This window comes from Electrophorus electricus, chromosome 6 (genome assembly GCF_041902795.1).
Source record: "Electrophorus electricus isolate QZ-2024a chromosome 6, ASM4190279v1, whole genome shotgun sequence".
Classification (NCBI taxonomy): Eukaryota; Metazoa; Chordata; class Actinopteri; order Gymnotiformes; family Gymnotidae; genus Electrophorus; species Electrophorus electricus.
This window is the reverse complement of record NC_137502.1, coordinates 24797056-24819237: the sequence shown is the minus strand read 5'-3', so window position 1 is coordinate 24819237 and position 22182 is coordinate 24797056. Positions and strand designations below refer to the sequence as shown.

Sequence of the window (22182 nt, the reverse complement as noted above, 5' to 3'; positions counted from 1 at the left end):
ACTAAAGCAAAAACAAAAGGAGTTTCTTATGGCGTCCATTATCCCCAGACCGCCAGAAACAGGGTGTAACCTTTCTATAGCGAGCACTATCGTTGCCTATGAACTATACTTACCTGTGCACTGCGGTTACCTGTGCAGTGTGGTTACCCGTGCACTGCGGTTACCTGTGCAGTGTGGTTGCCTGTGCAGTGTGGTTATCTGTGCACTGTGGTTACCTGTGCACTGTGGTTACCTGTGCACTGCGGTTAACTGTGCCTTTTAGATCTGATTTTTATGCTTTTGCGGTCTCACCCCATTGTACCTGTATCTGATTAGCTTTGATTAACTGTGCAGTGTGGTTATCTGTGCACTGCGGTTAATTGTGCAGTGTGGTTACCTGTGCACTGTGGTTATCTGTGCAGTGTGGTTACCTGTGCACTGCGGTTAACTGTGCACTGCGGTTAACTGTGCAGTGTGGTTACCTGTACACTGTGGTTATCTGTGCAGTGTGGTTACCTGTGTCTTTTAGATCTGATTTTAATGCTTTTGTGGTCTCACCCCATTGTTCCTGTATCTGATTAGCCTTAATTAGTCTGTAATTAATCATTTACATTTTTTGTTCATTGTTAATGTTAATTTTTGTTGTATTTTATCTTATTTTAATCTATTTTATTCAATGTCTACTATAGCTTTCAAGTTGTTTGAAAAAGATCATTTCTTCAAACAGTTTGAACACTCCCAAAGCTCTAGGTGCATTTCCCCAAATACATCACCTGCGTGGGACCATAGTTTACCTGCAAAAGTTTGTAGCTTACCCAAACCATTGAACTCATGCTTCAAAATGGAGTAATTGCTTCAGTAAATACGTTAGTGACGAAATTCATTGATGATAAAACATTTTTGATGTTTTGTCACTATGGCAGCAACCCTGGAAGCATTCCTTGAATACAAGTATAGACCTTTCACTGCCTTTTTATTGACACTGAAGACTTTTCTACACCATTGTGTCATTTTCCTCTAAAGGCAAATGGCACTCACATTTCCATGTAACTTGTTTATTTGGACAGTAACTGTGAATATATTTCCACGCAGTAAACAGCGAAAGAGAGAACTTATACTGCACAATACAATAAAACATGAAAATACATGAAAATATGTGCTGTTGAAACTAACAAAACTATGACAACTACAGAAATAGGCATTACTGCACTACAGGCTGTAGTCACCTCACTGAATATCCTGTCAACCTGCATGTCTGCCCAAAGATTGTTTCCCATGTACTGCAAAAGAAAACTCTTCTTGCATGTTGCAACCATCCTCCCCTGCAATGCTCTGCTCCGATTTCATCACCACAGGCACAACAAGCAGAGAAATTTGGTCTTGAGGCTGGTGATCATATACTTCTCACCTCCACTCTGAAAGGAATTCCTCAGCTGGTCCCAGAATGGAGACTGTGGAACCAGGAACTCCATCAGCATCCTTTGATGGACAGAGAACCATTCCCTGTTGACGTTTGCGCAGCAGAAGTTTACATTATGCCACACAACTACAACATTTGGCTTGTCACGTCTTACCAAACCTCTTTCAGGCAATGGTAGGTGGTCTAAGGGTCTATGCTGTGTGCACTCCATTCTCAGATCATAAGACAGTGAGTCTATTATATTTCAACCAGGTCTCCTGCCTTTGTTCCAATTCAAGCCTCAAGTCTCATTCACAAGGGTATGAGGGAGTTCCATTATTCTCTGTATACAGTAAACTAAATATCAAATCAGTTTTATTCTGGAATCAGTTATAGATAAGTACAAATGTTCAGCAACTTCAAAGTACATAGAGGTCTACTCACTGTACATATACACAGGTCTACACACTGCACATATACACAGGTCTACACACTGTACATTTGCACAGGTCTACACACTGTACATATGCACAGGTCTACACACTGCACATATGCACAGGTCTACACACTGCACATATGCACAGGTCTACACACTGTACATATACACAGGTCTTTACACTTTACATATACACAGGCCTACACACTGTACATATGCAGAGGTCTACATACTGCACATATACACAGGTCTACACACTGTACATATACACAGGTCTACACACTGTACATATACACAGGTCTAGACACTGTAAGAATACACTAGTCTACACACTGTGAGAACAGAGCTAGGACAGAGCAGTTAAAATGAGGCTGCATTTGATGACCAGCCTGTGCCATTGTAAGGCCAACCTTAACGACATCATCAGTTAATTACATCACCTACTATTGTGACCTGTGTTTCATCAGGGATCTCTCTCTGTTCTTCAGCTTCTTCCTCTATCGTGTTTGCTCTGTCTTCCCCTCACCACATCACCATGTATTCTTCCTCTCTCTTCCTCTTCCACCAGGTATCTGGCTCCCTTCACTGTTTACCTGGCCATGTACCTCCTTGTGCAGAATGGTGATTTGATCACAGTCGAGCTCTGTGTATACGCGTGACGAGGTCCATAAATCAGGGGTATACACCTGTCAGCAGTCTTGATAGGACATGTGATTGGTTGATGTGAGAAGGGGTGACAAAATCCATATTGATTAGTGAAGTTCAAGAGTCACCTGACAGGTAATTGACTGATTTAGCACAAGCTCCATAATATCACTGATATTTATGGAATACACGACAACTAATTTTGACAAGTGAATGAGCTGTTGTGTGTGATGGCTAAACATGAAGAAAATCCTACACGTTTTGGAGAGCACAACTATTCCACATAACTAGTTTTACTCAGCAAGACGTATGAATCTGGTAAGTGTTCTGTTTGTAGATAATTTGCTATAACATTTGCAGTTTGCTTAGTAGAATGAGAAACTGTAATTTCAGCATGATTCAGAATTGGAGTCAGGCAGGCTGAAGACAAGGGCATGCTGGGAAAAAAACCAGAAGAACAGTACAACAGAGCATCGTTCTTAAAAGGGGTGTTAAGGAAGAAAGCAAACCAAGGAAGCCATCTAACTAAGCACGAACTTCATCGTGAGGCGTAACATACACACACAAACACACACACACACACACACACACACACACACACACACAGTAGGAGCAAGGACAGGATCAAAAACTGGGCCAGGATTCAGGACTGAGACACCAAGGAAGCCAGGAGCAGGAGCAGGGATGAGATCAGCCCAGGGACCAGGGGCAAGAATGAGAACGGAAGCTGGGTCAGGTGTCTGCGTCAGCCCATGCCCAGGGGCTCAGATGGGTCGGGGGCTGCCCATGATGCAGGGATGAGGCTCGGAGGTTCCCAGGTACTCAAGGGCTTCCCTGAGAAGCCTGGACAGCTGGAAAATAAACCTCTCTCCCTTACACAACTCCCTCTCGCTTACATAACCCCCTCTCTCTTAAATAACCCCCTCTCGCTTACATAACCCCTTACTGGACAGAGGCCCACAAACATAGAAATGCATCACTAAAACAAAAAGCCCCCAGGGAAGTGTCCAGGAACAGTGGTTCTCAAAGGAAGGAGGGAAGGAGAAAGAGAGAGAGAGAGAGAGAAAGGGGTGGTGGGTGGGAGAGAAATAGAGAAAGAGAAAGAGATGGGTTTACTGTTCCTGGTTATGCCAAAATCAGAGAGTTGATGATGACGGTCTCCCAGAAGTCTCCACCAATCTCACACAGCCTATGTCTGATCGGTTTGACTCACGAGTCACTCAGCCGCATCCACACTATCACGTTGTGAGCAACAGGCAGGATGCAAACATTTGCAGCAACAGAGATTTATTGGTAGAAAACCACAGGGATGAGGAACACGAGAGACTTGGCCAAGACAGACTGGAGCACAGGTGCTATAAATACACAGACTAACGATGGCATAACAACACAGGTGAGGACCGGGAAAGGAGGAGAATATAGAGCACAAACCAGAGCAGAGGCAGAAGCAAAACCAAAACAAAAACAAATCCACCTGACATGGCGGATGGTGCGGGGACCATGATGGCAGAGGAGAAGAGAGCCGGAAAGACAGGGGAGGGCGCGTGCAGACCAGTGAAGTGCGCCCGTGAGAGATAGAAGAACTAGCAAAAATATTTCATAAAATCTTTTACAGTTTATATGCCAATCATACAAAAAACAAAAACAAGTATATTAATAAATAAAGTTTATTATCAACATGCAGTTCCAAGGAACAAAAAAGGTTTTCCAAACACTAGAAAAGACACCTCTAAAACGCTACCTGACAAAGACCAAAGCTCACATAACAAATGCAGGCAGTTCCGTACTTCAGTATGTACAGTAAGTGTACACTACAACTACAAGGCATTCACAGCAATGGCAGGCCGGAGGATGATTTATGTACAGATTTCTACAGCGGAAGGCATGACTAAACCCCCATATAGAGGCTGGCAGTGCTATAGCAAGACAGACACATCTGAAATCCCCGCTCCAGGTTAAGTGGTCTTACAAGCGCTCGGAGAATCCACACCAGCAATTCCACAGGTGCGTTCGAGGATGGCTAGGCTTACGTCAAACCCGGGAAGTCTGTGCAGTGCACAAATATTCACTTCACCGGCACGCAGAGCAAGCTGGATCCATCTGCCAAGAGAGGTTTCACTGGGAATTCTGACACAAGCCTAGCCAACATCTGGTGCACCGTTCAGACCATGTCCTTATAAGGTACACTGCATATGTCTGACCAGCACATGGTAATTACACTGTAAACTAAATAATAAAAACAACACTGCTCGGTACTTAGGATTCTCTATGTCAATATCCAGTATACAGCTGAAGAGTGCATAACAAAACAACTAACAGGGGATTAAACAGAGTGCTTAAATATCTGCTGAAGCGCACAACAGACATGCCGTTTGAAACTGGTTGAATCATTGGTGACAGCGGCATTAAAAACCTGGGTTTAAAGGACATTCATGATCAAATAATTCATATCTCTGTATTTTATTATGCAACCTTCAATAAGCGTTTGCAGTGTTTATCTTATCTTAAATGAATCATTTAAAAGTAAATTCAGCACTGAAAGAATGAATTTGGCATTTGTGTTCTGTAGGTGTAGTAGAGAGTCATATTCGCCAGCGCATCAAGGAGGGACTGCAGGTGAATAACATCACGAGGAAAAGGTTGATAAGGTGCAGTGGAATGTCTATGTCTGTATCCCAGGACAGGATATGACATCAACATTAGATTCAGCAGCATGACGGCATCTCAGTCAGTGGCATCTTTTGAGTCTGAGGTATGGGTGCCCAGAGGGAACAGTCCAGATGAGAACAGCCAAAAGAGAACAGTCCGGATGAGGACAATCAAAAGAGAACAGTTTCCGATGAGAATAGGGCAGGTGAGAACAGTCCAGATGAGAACAGCCAAAAAAAAACAGTCTGGATGAGGGCAGTCAAAAGAGAACAGTTTCTGATGAGAATAGGGCAGGTGAGAACAGTCCAGATGAGAACAGCCAAAAGAGAACAGTCCGGATGAGGACAGTGCTTCGTCTTTCTCACGCAGAGAAACAAGAGTGTGTATGTGTCAGCGATGCTCCAGCTTAATGGAGCTGGCTAAACTGAAGCAGAGGTGTCACTCTCTCCACATATCATACAGACATCGCACCCAGGTTCGGACGGAGGGGTTTTGTAGTGTCACGGTCTGTCCAGCTGAGAGCTCACCTCGCAGCACGAGTCGCGGCTGGGAGACTGAAATCAGACTAGGATCAGACAGTAGTCATGACCTTGAGCGAGCTAGAGCGGAAACGCAAGATCTTCCTCTTAAGCGCATGTGAGGCTTTGACCTTCACCACGGCCCCGGGGGTGCTCTGGGAGGAGGGGGGCAAGCGTGGGGGCAGCCGCTGGGGCCACACGAGGCCGCCGCTCTCGTCTGAGTCGCTGGACACGGAGCTGGAACCCGGGGAGCACGTCTCGCTTAGGCTGGAGTCGGAGCCGTCAGCCTGGGCCACTCTGCCGCTCAGCCCCGCTCCCTGGCGCTGGGCCTGATCCGAGTACTGAGTGTAGGCATGTGGGAAGGTGTGACAGGGTGGGCGTATGTGTGCGTGCAAGTGCTCCTCCCCTCTGAGCGCTGGCTCCTCCTCCTCTTGACTAAGGTCAGCCGAGGAGCTCCAGAGACGCCGCTTGGACAGATAATCTTCATCAGCACGGTCTCCACCTGTACCCCGCCCCACGGTATGGTATCTGTGTTCTGATTGGACGCTCCACCCTCGGGGTGGGAAGCTACCTTCGGATTGGGATCGACTGGCTGTCTTGGGGTGCATCTCCCTGGCTGACGTCCACCATTCCTCCTGATGCATTCTGGGTAAAGGCCGTGGCGGCTCCTGCTCCAGCGACCGAGGTGCCCACTCCTCTTCGACAGATTCTTCAGGGGTTAAAGGTGGAGACACACAGGTACGGATGTAATGGGAACCCCGAGAGTCCAAGGCTGCAGGGCGGTGCTCGAGGTAGCCCCTTTGGTGCTGAAGTGAGTCAACCTGACTGCTGCTACGGGGCTCCATGGCTCCATACGGCTCCATCTCCAGGGAGGACTCTGCATCTTCACATCCCAGGGAGGAGGGCTCAGCCTGGGCTTCCAGGTGGGACATGTAGTACCCCCCTTGAGAGTCCTCTCCGCCATCCTCCTCCTCACCGAGAGCGCTCCACTCCTGCCACTCTGAGTGGTTGGGTGGGGGGTTGCAATAGCTGGGCGTGATGGATGGATACGGGTGGAGTTCTGGCCAGTGGTTGGATGTAGTGAGCCCTGCTGAGGAGCTGGCAGGGGCACCGATGGAGCAGCGCTGCAGGAGCCCCAGGATGTAGGCCTCCACCCGCAACGCCTGCTGAATGTCCTCCGCTGTGGGGCCCTCATCCGCCTCCGCCGCAGAGCCCACCTCGGCCTCCACAGAGACGCCCTCATCCGCGGGGCCCGTTTCAGGCCCGTTTATAGGTTCTCCATTCACCACTCCATCTTCATCATCGTCTTCCTCCTCGGTTCCCTCTGCGATGCCCTCTAGAGGCGGGTAGGGGGCAGAAAAGGAACGGGGCAAGGCAGCACGTGGAGGGGATTCCCTCTGTGCCTCCCAGTCCAACATGTAGGCATCTGAGGAGTGCGGGAAACGTCAGCACGAATACACTCATCATCTCATACACTAATACACTAATAACATCATACACCTCACAAAAGACATGATCATGTCTGATACATCTTACCATGAATTACTACATTTCGATGTACCAACACACACTCAATGTTCCTGTAACACTGAAGGAGCATTTCTAAAAACAATATCAACATTATCAAAGAAATAAATAATAATAACAATTAAAGGCTGCATTTTTTCTACCATCAAATACTTTGAGATCATTTCAGTCTCAGGCATGGAGTTAGCACTGATATCCAGAGAGAAGAGCGTGTGTGTGTATAAAGGGCATCTGGTGACGCACTGACCCACGCAGCTGGGCCTGTGACTGCTGGGGAGGAGACTGCAAGAGCTTGATCGCCTTGGGGGGGACTGAATTTCACTCTGCTCATAAAAACCTAGACACACACACACACACACACTCACACACACACACATATTCACCCACGCACCCATCCACACACACACACACACACACACACACACACACACACACATACTCACACACACACACACATTCACCCACGCACCCATCCACACACACACACACACACACACACTCACACACACACACACACACATTCACCCACGCACCCATCCACACACACACACACACACACACACACACTCACACACATTCACCCACGCACCCATCCACACACACACACACACACACCCATCCACACACACATACACACACACACACACCCCCATCCACACACACACACACACCCATCCACACACACACACACACACACACACTCACACACACACACATTCACCCACGCACCCATCCACACACACACACACACACACACACACACTCACACACACACACACACACATTCACCCACGCACCCATCCACACACACACACACACACACACACACACACACACACACACACACTCACACACATTCACCCCCGCACCCATCCACACACACACACACACGCACCCATCCACACACACACACACGCACCCATCCACACACACACACACACACACACACACACATTCACCCACGCACCCATCCACACACACACACACTCACACACACACACACACACTCACCCACGCACCCATCCACACACACACACACACACACACACACTCACCCACGCACCCATCCACAAATACACACACACACACACACACACACACGCACACACACATTCACCCACGCACCCATCCACAAATACACACACACACACGCACACACACCCATCCACAAACACACACACACACACACACACGCACCCATCCACAAATACACACACACACACACACACACACACACACACACACACATTCACCCACGCACCCATCCACAAATACACACACACACACACACATTAATACATAATTATATAAACCATAACTAAGAGAAGTCAAGAGCTGATTCTGCAGTTGTTCCAGACATCCTGTAAAGAGTTCAGCATAAAGTGTAAAAACCATTAGCTTTTGTGCTATCTAGAGAGAGTTTCTAATTATACCCCAGAAACAGGCATCAGAAAACACTGAATAAAGCTATTCACACAATTATACAAGAGGCAGTTTGGAAGAAATGATTAAAGACAAGCATATCAGAGCATTAACCTTATTAATGTGATAAAGCATGTTAAAAGTAGCATCAAACAAAGAATATAATTACTTCTCAGCTGATCTATTCATCTTACCATCACGACAAGCCACTTGTGTAAAATTAAATGCATAGGCACGTTTTGGCCTCTAGAGAGAGTACCTGAGCTGGAGGGACTGTCCAGGTCTTCATCAGCACCGTGGTCACATGCATCTGCCCTCAGCTCACCGAGCTGCTGCTGCAGTACCACCATCAGCCCATTGGGGGCACCCTGGAGGTGGTTCTGTGGAACGCACCATCATAAGAGTAGTTTAGAGCTGCCCAGCGGCCCACGGCCAACCGCCAAGCGAAGGGGCGAAGGTCACGCTTTTGGCATGACCTCAGCTGCCTGAACCATCCGACAAAGACGCTCCAGACAGCCTAACATCTGTGAGGAGCGTCACACTGCAAGGAGCGCGAGATGCAGCATCGAGCGCACCTGGAACAGCCCGTACCCATCTGACAGCCTGTCCCATGCAGGTGCAAGTACGAAACTGATTACCCGGAACCATTTCGCTGGGAAGGAGCAGGACACTGAATTCAATCATTCTGGAAGGAGTAAAAAAGCCAAGAACTGTGAAGACAGTGAATCACGGGCAACCTTCCACCGCGCAGTGCTTCTGCCACCCTAATTAAAACGCAGTGGCGGTTGGTGGGTGGGTGGAGGTGGAGGTGAGGGGTACAGACACAGACAAACGCACGAATACAAAGAGGACAGAAGGACGCAGAGACGACGTTGGCACGGAAGCCTGGTATGACTGTTGATATCCGTCTTTATGCACGCTACCAAACTCTGTTATGTAAGCTTGTGGCCAACAGGCACCAGTGAAACATCAGTCATATAAGGCAAGCAGGCATGCTCTTAAGGGAACTGCAGAAATGTGTGCACAAGCAGGCGCAACACACACACACACACACACACACACACACACACACTTGACCAATGAGCCACTTAACTTGTGTGTGCCTGCTGGTGCTATTTTGGTGCATATTCCTAAACACAACTGTCTGCAAACAGGCTTCAGCAGAGACCTTCTAACCAAAGATATACACTGACACTGATCCGAACCCTCTAATCCACGTGCCGGTATCAGTCTGGGTAGTTCTTGGTCACTGTGTTATCTTACTGCATGTTTGTGCTGAGCGACGCCGGGAGGGTTTGAAAAATCCCTCCACTGGCCCCTCATTCCCTTTATGAGCTGATTTGTCCGATTTTTTCGGAGGCAGAATTCGAGACGTGGAGCTCAAGCCAAAGAGTTTCAGCTGCCCTCGGTTTTAAGGGCCTGACTTTATCCGTCCCCACAAAAGGAATGTTTAAAGCTCCAGAGAGAGCGTGCTAGACCGTGGGTGGTGAAGGCCACAGGTTATTCCCTTCGAAATGACAGAACAGTATACAGAGGTTTGGAGCTGCCTTTGTTCCCAGACTGAAGTGGACCCAAACTGTCAATAACACCCACAGTCCTTCACTTCCCCATGCAGAATGAGTCATTTTGTCATAAGAATCCAGGCCATCCATAGCAAATCTTTGTGCCTCTCTCCTGAGTGATGTCATACTTGGTAAGATGCTGGAAACCTGAAGTCAGGCATTGAAAAATTAATGACGATCAAAGCAAAAATGAATTTAAAAAACGTTTAGACCAGCAGGCCACCATGGCAACCCGGTTAAGTGATGGCAGAGCATTGAGAAAGACAGAGGAAGAGAGAGTGAGAGACAGCAAAAGAGAGAGAGAAAGAGAGAGCGAGAGAGAGAAGGAGAGAGGTGGGGGAGAAGATAATCAAGGGGGATATCAACAAACACTGAGCATTTAAAAGTTCACTCTGCAGCGCATAAACGCCCTGACGCCACCATCTGTCCCAGTTTCGGACGAGGACCTGCACCTGCTCGTTAGCTCAGTGTGTTCCGTGGAGTCTGTGACTGAACGCTGAGCTCCGAGTCCGTAGGGAGCAGAGGGCCACACGCTGCCCTTTGTTTCCTGGAGACCTTTACTTCTAAGCCATAATTAATCTTCAGATGCTTTTGCTTAGGTGCACAGACACCCCAGATGGTTCAGTCACTCCCCACACACATTACCCACTCAGTATCATACAGCTACCCAGAACTTAAGGGAAGGCCAAGCTGTACGCTTGTGCTTTCATTCCTACATTATTATGTGTAAGGAAAGAGCTAACGCGCTAAACAGCATGGAACCAATATTAATCCAAAAATGATTTGGATATTTAGGTTCCCCCCACAGCCTTGTGCTACTACCTTTGTGGGTGATTCAAATGACTTGTAAATACCTATGTAATATGTTATGGCCACACCTAACCCTAACCCTAATCTTAATCTCAGTAACCAAATGTAAATATTTTACCTGTTTTATCCTCTCTCTCTCTCTCTCTCTCACACACACACACACACACACACACACACACACACACACACACACTTAGCCTGGATATCCGAGTTATCGCTCGCGTCCGACATCACGCCGCTGGATAGGGGGTAAGAGGATATATCATAGCAGTAATGAGCCAATTAAGCGCAGGTTTTGTGAATGCACGAGGGCGTCAGGTTTGTAGGTGCTGCAGCACTTTACGTTAACTGAAAAATTCTCCTTTACCTGAGGGTTTATTTCTTAGACCGTGACTGACTGCACTGTCTTAGTGTGGGCCGTTAATTAACGGTCCCGATGAAAATCAGTCTGCTGACAGCCACAAGCCGTGATACGGAGCACAGAGATGCACACATCAACAAAACTCACGAGACGGAACAAGCTTGTGGTCTTTCCAAGCTTTAGGGTGCTACAGAATGACTTGGTGAAACGCACGCTCTGTTAGTGCTCTGGGTTTGGCAGGGTGAGGACAGCTCTTCTCATCAGCATTCCAGATATATCCGGTGTCCATCGGAGCGGAGCAAGACTGGGCCTCCTCCCCGCGGGCCGGGGACAGCTCATTTGGTTTATGCGGCTCGAGCTCGGGTCGGGTTCAAAGCTCGGCTTCCCCACGCGCTCTATAGCTGATTAGTATTCCACTCCACGCGCGCCTTTTGTTTGATGGGGGGAACTCAGGGGAACCAGGGACTGTTTATTTGATTTCGCTCACCGCGATTTGACGGGACCTTTATTGAAAACTGTGGGTCACGATGCACACGCGAGGGGTTACTGAAGGACAAACTACCTGCAGAAGTGTGCTGGGTTTATCTGTTGGCATATTCTAAATAAAAGCAATGATATATTGTCAACAGCCTTTTGGCTTTATACTTTTGTGTAGTAAAGGTTACATTTTAGTTTCATTTTAAAAAGAAGCTCTTTTGTTCTTGGGCCAAAGAAATGTTAGCCTACAGTTGTTGTGTAGTTAAAATGAATTACAGATGTTGCGTCCAAATAATAGTCTAAAAGGCGGGAAACACAGTTACTTAGGACCAATTCGTATTTATGATGTCTGTCTACTGAACGTTTAGGGATACGCCTAAACCCAAAGGGCATATAGTTGGAGAGGAAGGAACAATGGATCATTAAACGGGAAAGCCTCAAACCAGCCGTGTTCCACCCCCATCTTAACAGGACATCAATCACATCTGTCACACGGGGCCACTCACACTACAAAGGGGAGGGGATGAATCTTACAAGATAACTTTATCTAACATATAAAGGGACCACGCACTTTACAAAACACCCAGTTCAAGCAGTCACGCTTTCAAATGCTTATTACGCTGGAGTCTAAAAATAAAGACAAACTACGAAACTATAGCACGAGCATTAACGGAATTCCTAATCCCTGTAGCTACACAACGTCTCCTGTACAAAATGCGGTCGTTGTCTCTGACTTTCACTGGCACTATATTTACGCACGATGCAGTTTAATTACGCGCCCGTCAAATTAATGATCTTTTCGTCATTAACAGAGCCTCAAAGCGGGCCGAAACATTTCCGATGACACCGTGCATGATGCAGATTGCAGATGTTGATACTCACCAGCTGCCGTCTCAAAGTCAAGTCCTCCTGCTCTCTGCTGGGACCCGATTCGGCGGAGCGGGCCGGCTGAAGGTCGCCCCATGCTGGGCATCCCGGAACCGTGTCCCCAAGGGACAAGGCACCCAGGACGAGACTCTCCTGTCTCTGTTTGAGTAGCTCCAGCTCACACAGCCAGGTCAGACTGGCCTCCAGGCGCTCCTTATTCCGGCTTCGCTCGCTCGTCATCTGGAGTGAAATTCCGCGGTGCATGAGGAATCCCCGAAGCCGTTTCCACTGAACAAAAGCTATAAATCTTGCTGTCTCATTAACATACACCCAGACCCCTTTCCCTACTTCAGAGAAGCGCGAGAATAATCATTCCACAAAACGAGTGTCGTATTCCCGTTCGGTTTATTTATTTGTATTCCTCTCGCGAAGTGCCGATTCTCACGCTGCAGCGTAACACGCATGGGCGCCCGAGCCCCTCTGCACGCTTCGCTCTCATCCCGCTTTGCACCCAAATAGACGCTCCCTGTCGACGGTGCGTTAAAATGTTCCTCCTGTCTCACCCAGTGTTGGATGCAAACTCTGGGGTTGTTAATATGCAACGCGACCCACCCACGACGATTCCTATAGGCTTTTATCCAACACTGGATTTTGCATGAAGAGCATCCCTCGCGGTGCGTTTCGTTAACGTCCGCACCGTCTTAAACGTCAGCTATGCGAGCGAACGAAGGCTCGCAGGTTATTAATTGGCCACGGCTTGAATTATTGAATAATCCGCGACAGTTTGATGGGAAAAATGACTTCGGTCTAAGCAGTGACTTAACAGAGAAAGGGTTATTCTGGGTTGTTTGAGCAAGAGAATCTTGCATAGTCATCTCTAAAGCCTTACAGAATTCTACAGTGAGCTGTCAGGTTTACAGATAGTTACAGATACAGCTTTGCCTATAAGATACAAGTAGGTTTTCCCGGCTGTACTGTAGTTATATGTACTTAGAAGTTAATTCAATGATGGTAAATTGTCCTGTTCTTTTATGGGAATGGTAGCCTATTTGTTACAGCAATATAACTAGTAAAGTTATAATTCAGTGTTAAATTTGACTAAAACTATATGTATTGCTGATTCAGAAGTCAGAAAGGCTAATTGTCAGAGGAATACAATATGAACCTTGGGGCTTCACCACAGGATAGTCCTGAGCTAGGCCTACTTACTCCAACAAAAGCACTAAACATGTAAGAAACGTACGTTTTAATATAAAATATTATTATTATTATTATGAATTATAACTAGATTATAACTATCTTTGTAGCACCGCATAATGGATGTCTCCATCTACTGGCAACACATGGTCTTGCACAAAGCTATTCCCCATTCCAAACTCAACAAGGAAGCGATAACGCGAGCCCTCGCGACAGCTAATTTGGAACGTTCACATCTTTTCCGTACAGATGATTAGAAGGCGTCTGAATGCCATATGAAATGCCAGTGTGTTCCATATGCATGTTACAGTAAAAAAAAAACAAGTGCACAGACGAACGGACAGAAGTCTTAAAGGACCCGGAGCAGCGGTGTTTTTCCAGTTTTTTTATTCAGCCTCCTTAATTCATACGTCAGAAAGCCACTCGGTCTCTATCAGGTAAAGTAGTCGACTGCCTGGAGATCTACGCACAGCGTAGACTCTGTCCCCGCGTCAGTGTTGTACACTGCACATACACACTACATTTACATACAGTGCATATGTACTCATATATTATATATAAATCTATCCTTCTGTTATATAGATCTAAACAGCGCTAAAATAAATTAAAAAATAAAAGAATGAAATATACATTAAGATTCTCTGCTGCACTTTTTGCTACACGGGGTTAAATCACAGGATGCTAATGAAGTTTACACCTCGGCAGAGTGAGCCAGAACATTGTAAATAAAAACAAAATAAACAAAAAAACATATGAGTGTTACTTGAGCTCACTGAATGAACGGATGTGGTTGCCATATCAACAAACTTTCACTCACACCACTAAAGCACAGTACTGCTGAGACAGTTAAATCAAGAGATTGTGAGTTACCATGGACACTATATTCCTACTTCAGTAAAGTACTTGTCTATGACGATCGCCTTGTCCACACAATGCTTTTCGCTGTGGTCTCGACGCTTCCCGCGGCGCCAACTTCGCCTCACACTTAATTCTGCGCCGTTCACCGACTCGTTCCGGCGGTTCGGTTTGGAACCACCCTTTGGTCCAGCATGTGAGCAGAGCAGAAGTGCTCATTTTTCACTAACAGACATTCGAACAGGCCGACGTCAGAAAGCAATGTGGTCAAGAACTGTGTTTTCCTGTGAAAGCAGAACAGTAACACTACCAGCACATGTCATGTCTGACCGAGGCTGACAAAATCTCATTCTCTTTATATCTGTTTAAGATGATGGACAGTCCCTAAAGAGCTATCACAGTTCTCTTCAGAAAATCTCAGGTTGAGACACGGACCCACATCAAGGAATAATATACCAAACTTGAATGAGGAAAATATTTCATTTGCCATGACTAACATCCACAACCTTCCGTAAATGTGTCCGTAAAGTGTTTGTAACCTACTGAAACTCCGCACATGTAGCAGAGAAGGATAGATGACTCGGTGCCCTCAGGGACACTGTCCAATAAGACTTGCGGGGCCATCAGTACCTTGCAGACGGATTGAATCTCTACCTGAGTAAACAACTAAGTAGAAACACCTCAAACTCGTGGAAAAAAAAACAAAAACCCAACAACAAACCCCCCCCCCAATTCATTAAATTAGGTCAACACAAAGCACACTATTGTAGTAACATTCCAGAAATTTCAGCAATTTGCACAAATACATTTGATCCATGAAACAAACAAACAAACAAACAAACAAACAAACACCCCCCCCCCAAACCCCCCAATCAAAGCCTACTTGCTTGAGCACTGCACCGCTGACCTGGTTCTGAAATCGAGCACTGAACTGTTTCTCAAAAGCACCGGACTGAACTGAATCAATTTAGTCTCTAAAAAAAAAATAAAGATAAAAATCTGTTCTTGAGATAACTGTCTGTTCTTGAGATAACTGTCTTGTGACACCAAATACACACAGAACACTTTGCTCAGTAACATACTATAAACAACACACTTTGTCATATAAGTCTCTCTCTCAGACAGCAGTGCGGATAAAGTGCTTGGTTTCTCCATTTTACACCTTCTGCACTCAAACATCGAACCGATTCCTGGCAATACTATATTTGGTTCAGTGCCCTTTGCGTTTACTAATCGCAGAAGTCTTCCCCTCCCACTCCGCTGTGCAAGATCTCTTAGCCGACTCGAGCCAAAGTATCACGAAGCAAACGCAGCACGGGGTGGAGTGCTGGAGCGCACACAGCCCTAATCGAGCAGAGGAGCTGGGAGTGGAGTGCACATAGCAGACGGCAAGACGGCCATATTGAACAACGCAGATGACATGCGACTGCGCGCGCTGTATGGAGAGCCGTAGCCCTACTTGAGCCAAGATGGTGGATCTGGGTGTTTGCAGTTCGCCCAAGCCAGGGTGGACTGTAAAGGGGTGGGGTGGGGCGTATGGACTGACAGACAGAACTGCGAGACTAAGGCAGTTTGGCTTCATATGTCTGACATTGAAAATCCCCAAAACAGTGAGTGGAATGGTTTGAAACCTCATACTTTAGAGAAAAGCCCTCAGTACTACATGAAAACAGAACAGATTTTACCTATATACTCTCTCTTATACACATAATGCACATGTCACAGACATATGCTGGTTACATTATCCACTCTAGAGCAAAGAAAAATATCTCCTACACACACACACACACACATATACTATATATATATATGTATGTGTGTGTAGGTGTGTGTGTGTGTGTGTGTGTGACTTTAAAATATCTATTTATATACAGTCCAAACCTTTTCAGGACGTTTGATCACAATTTAGTAAACAAGCACTATAAAAATAAAAACACAAAAACAAAAAAACAAACAAAGAACCCCAGACGACTCCTAGGTGGCCTGACTGCAGTGTTCATTATTTTTACCATAAATTTACTTTCTGGATATGGGTCATACATATTTCACTGCTCTGCTATTAATATGTTGGGTTATTGACTTCATAAACCACTGGGGCTGGTTAGCAGGACTGGCTGCGTAATGTTCAGCTCGGTCATATTGGAACGATGGGCTCGAAATGCACCATTCCGTACGTCAAATGGCTTCCGGGACGCATGGCTTCCGGAATGTGTGACCGCGGTCGGGCGCTTGCCAATCTCTTTGATTCCACCGCGCCGAATGCCAGTCTCGGACCCTACGCCGTAGCCAGCCGTCTCCACGCCGTGGCCGCCTCATACGTGGGTGGTTCTCTCCCCGCCTGCCCCTGCATGCGAGCACAGCCGACAGACGGAAGTGCCTCATCTCAAGGACACCTGAAATCGAATCCTAGTTCGGCTCTGGACTACAACGGGATTACAGCATGATTATGCGCCCTTGCACGTCTGGACACACGGCTACACTAATGCTTTAAATCGCCGTGTAGGATTTGCAGGCCACAGGCCTTTTTAAAATCTAACCTCTAAAACCTACAAGCCCAACAACTCCCTAGAGGTATTTAATGAATAGTGCAGGGGTTTCACATCCTGGTCAAAGGAAATGGAACAGGAAACAGGCCACTGCAGCCCTGCAGTCATATAACAAGCCAGGAAGTCCAAGGTCCACAGAGACTAAAACGACACCTTTACTCAAACGAAAGGGGTTCGAACCACTTTGCCTCAGCAACAGGAGGGTTCGGAAGAAACGACATAAGAAAAAATGCCCCTCGTTTCAACTCATACTCCCTCTCCCTGTTCCAAGGCTTTCTTCACTAATGGCATTGTGTCTTCAGAAAAAAAATCAAAAGGCAGAGAAAAAGAGGGGAAGAAGAAAGTAGACAGTAGGTGGAGCCTCAGTGAGTGCTGATGTGGGGGGGCGGGATGTCTGCTGTGACTGACAGGCTTGGCAGCGAATGGTGCCCCTCTCTGCTCTCGTTCCTCCCCATCCTCCGATTGGTAGGAATGCATCTTATGCATGTCCAGATGGGGCCTGCGTTTCTTGCCTCTGTTGGTCAGGTATGCAACTTTGACAGACAAACACTCATTCATACATGGCTCTAAATTGCACAGTACGCCCTGGTGGCCTGGAGGGAAACTGTCAGTGGTAGCGAGTCCGTTTTTCCCCCGAGTCTGCGCCATAGTCTTTTAAGCCAACTCCCCTCTGCAGACTCAGCAAGGAGTTCTTCATCTAAGCACACGCACACACACACACAAATACACACACACACACACAATATAGGTAATAATGTCAGTGAACAATTTATGAACATTGCTATATGAAGAAAAGGTATTCTGTTTTTAATTGTGTGCGTGTGTGTGTGTGTGTGTGTGTGTGTGTGTGTGTGTGTGTGTGTGTGTGTGTGTGTGTACCTGGTCCAGCAGCAGCACTGCTGATTTAATGATCTCTCTCCATTTCTGCAGCTCAGCTTCATGAACCCGCTGTTGAGACTCTAAAAGCTGAGCCCATTCAACCTGCGTCTTCGGTAATCTACTACAGCACACACACACACACACACAGACATTGCCAGATTAGTGTGAGCTGTAAATATGTGTTTGTGTGTTATGTGTATGTGCTTGCACATGTGTGTGTGACATCGCTCTAGACACATTGCATGCTAACTGTGTGTGTGTCATACCTATCATCCAGACGTAAGCCCTGCCAGGTCCTCAGGGTCTGAGCAGAGTACTCCAGCATCCACAGCTTATAGAAGAGCATCATGTTCAGGAAAACCAGCAACACCAAACTAGAGAAACACACAAACAGACACTCTCACACACACACACACACACGCATGTACACACACACACACACACACACACACACACACGCGCGCACACACACGCATGTACACACACACACGCATGTACACACACACACACGCATGTACACACACACACACACACACACGCACACACACACACGCACACACACACACGCATGTACACACACACGCACACACACACACACACACACGCACGCACGCACACACACACACACACACACACACACACACACACACACACACGCATGTACACACACACGCATGTACACACACACACACACACGCACACACATACACACACACACACACACACGCATGTACACACACACACACACGCACACACACACACACGCACACACACACACACACACGCACACACACACAGTCCTGGCCTAAGGAAAGCAGACTACAAAAGGCAACAAAGGGTAGGAAGGCACTAAAGGCAGGCCAGCTGTCAGTGTAATGGCCAGGCCCACAGCTCATGCTTGTAGAGGTGTATACCTGATGCAGATCCTAAGGGCAGACAGCAGAGGTCCAACGACAACACACACACAAAGAAAGATACAACCGTTTCAGCTGATTCAGTATAAAAAGACAACAGAGACAATAAGAGATAGCAGACAGAGAGTGGAGGGAGAGGGAAAACGTGTGCAATAAGTGGACATATACTTACACAAAACTGACAATGAGCAGCAGTTTGGACATGCTGCAGAAGGCTCCGCCCCCATGGGCATGCTCAGGGGCGTGTCTTGTTTGGGTGGAACCTATTTGCAAACAGCATCAGTTAGCTCACCATTACAGTGTGTTACAGTCATTATATGATTATTCATAATTTACTAAGAAGGGTTTCTCTTGGGATAAGTGGATAATTATACGGGTGTGTGTGTGTGTGTGTGTGTGTGTGCTTGCATCCACATGTATGTATCAGCTCACCTGCCACGTGTCTGATTCTCTGAATGACTTCCTCGTCGGTGGGCGTGGCTACCGGCCTGAGGCTCTCTTCCAGATGTGCAGTGCGCAGGTGTGGGAGGGGCCTTTTCCTCCGCCTCAGTGTGGAGCTCTTAAGTGCTTTGGCTTTGGGAGACGACCCGTGTGTCTCTAGCAGGATGTCCTCGGCTTTCGCCAGTTCAAGCTCTGCAAGGGTGAGGGGGAGGGTTTAGCAGCAGAGAGCAGTACAAGGATACACACGACGATTTCCTGAGCAGATTTGCTGACTTGGGTTCATTTGTCTGTGCACACACTCGGCTGTTCAGTTTGTGAGCAGAGCTGAAGAGGGTTGCTGCCTTTTCAACAAGCCCAAACACCACTAATGCGTCTTCAACCTGAACTTTGTGTTTCACTTTGCCCGCCGACTTCCGAAATTTGCTGGCGGCGGGTGGGGGATGTGTGAAGTGACAAATGAACCAACCAACCCTACTCACCCAGGATCCGGAAGTTCTCCTCCAGCCCGCTCCAGAAGTTCTTCTCGATGAAGCCCTTCACCAGCCCCCACGGCTGCTTCCTGTAGCGCAGTTCCGTGGACACCCTGATGGGAAGAAGGCAGTCGCCTTAAACCTCAGCAATTCCCCAGACCCTCCTCTTCAAGGGTCTGGATGCCGGCACAGCCCTGTCCCTGGGAACCTGGCCTCCTGCAGAACTGAGCTCCTACTCTAATCTAGTGCATCCCAGCCAGCTAATATAGTTGGTAAGCATGTCTAAATGTTACAGCTGGTGACATTTTGAGGAAAAATTAGTGTTTGGCTAGTGTTGGGTGTAGGGCTCGTGTTTGGCTTGTGTTGGGTATTGGGGTTGTATTGGGTTAGTGTTGGGATAGTGTTGGGTGATGGGCTCGTGTTGGGTTAGTGTTGGTTGTTGGGCTAATGCTGGGTGTTGGGCTACTGTTGGGTTAACACTGGGCTAGTGTTGGGTTAGTGCTGGGTGGTGGCTTTGTGTTGATTCTTGGGCTCGTGTAGGGCTAGTGTTGGCTATTGTGCTAATGTTGGGTGTTGGGCTCCTGTTATGCTTGTGTTGGGTATTGAGCTTGTGTTGGGTTAGTGTTGGGTTATGGGCCCATGTTGGGTGATGGACTTGTGTTGGGTTAGTGTTGGTTGCTGGGCTAATGTTGGGTTAGTGCTGGGTGGTGGGTTAGTGTTGGTTCTTGGGCTAGTGTTGGGTGGTGGGTGTTGGGCTAGTGTTGGGTGTTGGACGGTAGGTGCTGGGCTATAGTTGTGTTAGTGTTGGGCTAGTGTTCGGGGAATGGTGGGTGGTGGGTGTTGGGCTAGTTATGGGTGGTGGGTATTGGGCTAGTGTTTGGTTAATGTTGGGTGTTGGGGTAGAGCATTGTGCACCTGAGGCGGCACTTGTTCTTGGCCACTCGGGTGAGTGTGTAGCGGTTCAGAGTGTAGAAATAATCATGATATGGAACATCGTGCGTGACAACTTCTGCGTCGATGATGTAACATTCACTCTCCTGGCTGGCCTTGTAGAGAGTCTAATGGAGGGAGAGAGAGAGAGACATTACAGTATACAGTACAGTAAACACTATAAACTGTAGAAGCTGTTTTTCACCTGGGTTTGTGTACAGGTTACTGTTTGTGTACCGGTTATGCAATATTTGTCAATACAATATGATTTTGTCATTCCTGTCATTCATTTAAATTCAAAAACTGAAACTGACATTGAGAGAGGGAGAGAGGGAGGAACAGAGGGGAGACTGAATCCTCAGAGACAGGCATATCCTATCATCACAAACTCGTAGTTTATGGACCTACTGCTTCAAGGGTGACTCCACATTGTCTGCCAACATATATGAAAGATACAATTCCAATTCCATACAACTAAATACAAATTAATACAATGTGGATACCTAATCAATTTTACCTCATAAAGAGTCATCAGTTTATTTTTCTGTTGATTTTCAAACCACTTAATAACCCAAATGCCAACATTTGTCTTTCTAATTAAGGCATTAATTAATGCAGAAATGTCTGAGCTGGCCCCTTTGATAACAGATCCATGTACAGTGAGTGCTTTAGTCTGAGTTGCAGTGTTAATGTGTGTGTGAGTGCACGTGTGTGTGTAAGGCTGACCTGAGTCTCGCTAACAGTAGCTGTCTTGGGAGCGAGGGGGTTAGAGAGGGAGACGGTGTACACTATCTCCCGCGTCTGGTTGCCTGCCTCCTCCTTTTTCCAAGGCTGAAAAGCCACATCTGTGTGTGTGTGTGTGAGGGGGGGGGGGGGGGGGGTACGCAAAAAGAAACAAAAGCTTGTAAGCAAAAGTTTTATTGAGAAAACCCAATAATCATGGAGTATCCAATGAGAATAGTGGGTTATAGTCCTCTAGCCAATCAGATTCTTCTTGAGTGGCTTTGTGTATGTTTCTGTGCTTAATGTGTGTAAGGCATGTGTGTGTATGTGTGTGTGTGTATGTAATTTTAGACCTGAGAATCTCCTCTGCTCCATGAAGTCTGTCATGAACTGGGATTCAGTGAAGAGGAACGCGTACATCTTATCCACACTGAACTTATACACCTCGTTAATGTACTGACGTCCATTTAGGTCATCATGGAATGCCTGTACTTCTGCTTCTGAGAGAAAGCCCACACACACACACACACACACACACACACACACACACACACACACAAACATGGAAAGAGAGG

The 22182-nt window shown here is 47.0% G+C and overlaps 2 protein-coding genes across 24 annotated transcripts in view; both read right to left on the bottom strand.

Moving 5' to 3' along the window:
- Positions 1-4112: 4112 nt before the first annotated feature.
- Positions 4113-14075, bottom strand: dact3b (dishevelled-binding antagonist of beta-catenin 3b). The gene is made up of 4 exons (XM_027026868.3): positions 12668-14075; positions 8835-8955; positions 7401-7490; positions 4113-7052 (listed from the first exon to the last, which is right to left on the bottom strand). The coding sequence occupies exons 1-4, from the start codon at positions 12914-12916 to the stop codon at positions 5680-5682; spliced, it is 1833 nt and encodes a 610-aa protein (XP_026882669.2). The 5' UTR covers positions 12917-14075; the 3' UTR covers positions 4113-5679.
- A 144-nt stretch (positions 14076-14219) lies between these two features.
- The window catches only part of gramd1bb (GRAM domain containing 1Bb), a 113997-nt gene continuing 106034 nt past the window's right edge, over positions 14220-22182 (bottom strand). For 18 of the 23 annotated variants that reach the window (XM_081716068.1, XM_081716067.1, XM_035524989.2 and 15 more), the window contains 10 exons: positions 21961-22107; positions 21611-21729; positions 20870-21012; positions 19964-20067; positions 19476-19676; positions 19216-19306; positions 19044-19055; positions 18396-18503; positions 18130-18250; positions 14220-17947 (listed from right to left, as the gene is read on the bottom strand). In XM_081716068.1, coding sequence (XP_081572194.1) covers positions 17858-17947; positions 18130-18250; positions 18396-18503; positions 19044-19055; positions 19216-19306; positions 19476-19676; positions 19964-20067; positions 20870-21012; positions 21611-21729; positions 21961-22107 — 1136 coding nt within the window. In that variant the 3' untranslated portion in view covers positions 14220-17857. Of the gene's footprint in view, positions 17948-18129; positions 18251-18395; positions 18529-19043; positions 19056-19215; positions 19307-19475; positions 19677-19963; positions 20068-20869; positions 21013-21610; positions 21730-21960; positions 22108-22182 lie in introns of all 23 variants that reach the window. The other 5 variants (XM_035524990.2, XM_035524995.2, XM_027026889.3 and 2 more) reach the window with 3 other exon arrangements.

Bases quoted from the DNA above. Each gene is read 5' to 3' on its own strand.
- dact3b (XM_027026868.3), bottom strand. From the start codon at position 12,916: ATGCACCGCGGAATTTCACTCCAGATGACGAGCGAGCGAAGCCGGAAT. The intron at 8,956-12,667 runs GTGAGTATCAAC...TGCGTTCCACAG, and splicing joins TGACTTTGAGACGGCAGCTG to AACCACCTCCAGGGTGCCCC. The intron at 7,491-8,834 runs GTACTCTCTCTA...GTGTGTGTCTAG, and splicing joins GGACAGTCCCTCCAGCTCAG to GTTTTTATGAGCAGAGTGAA.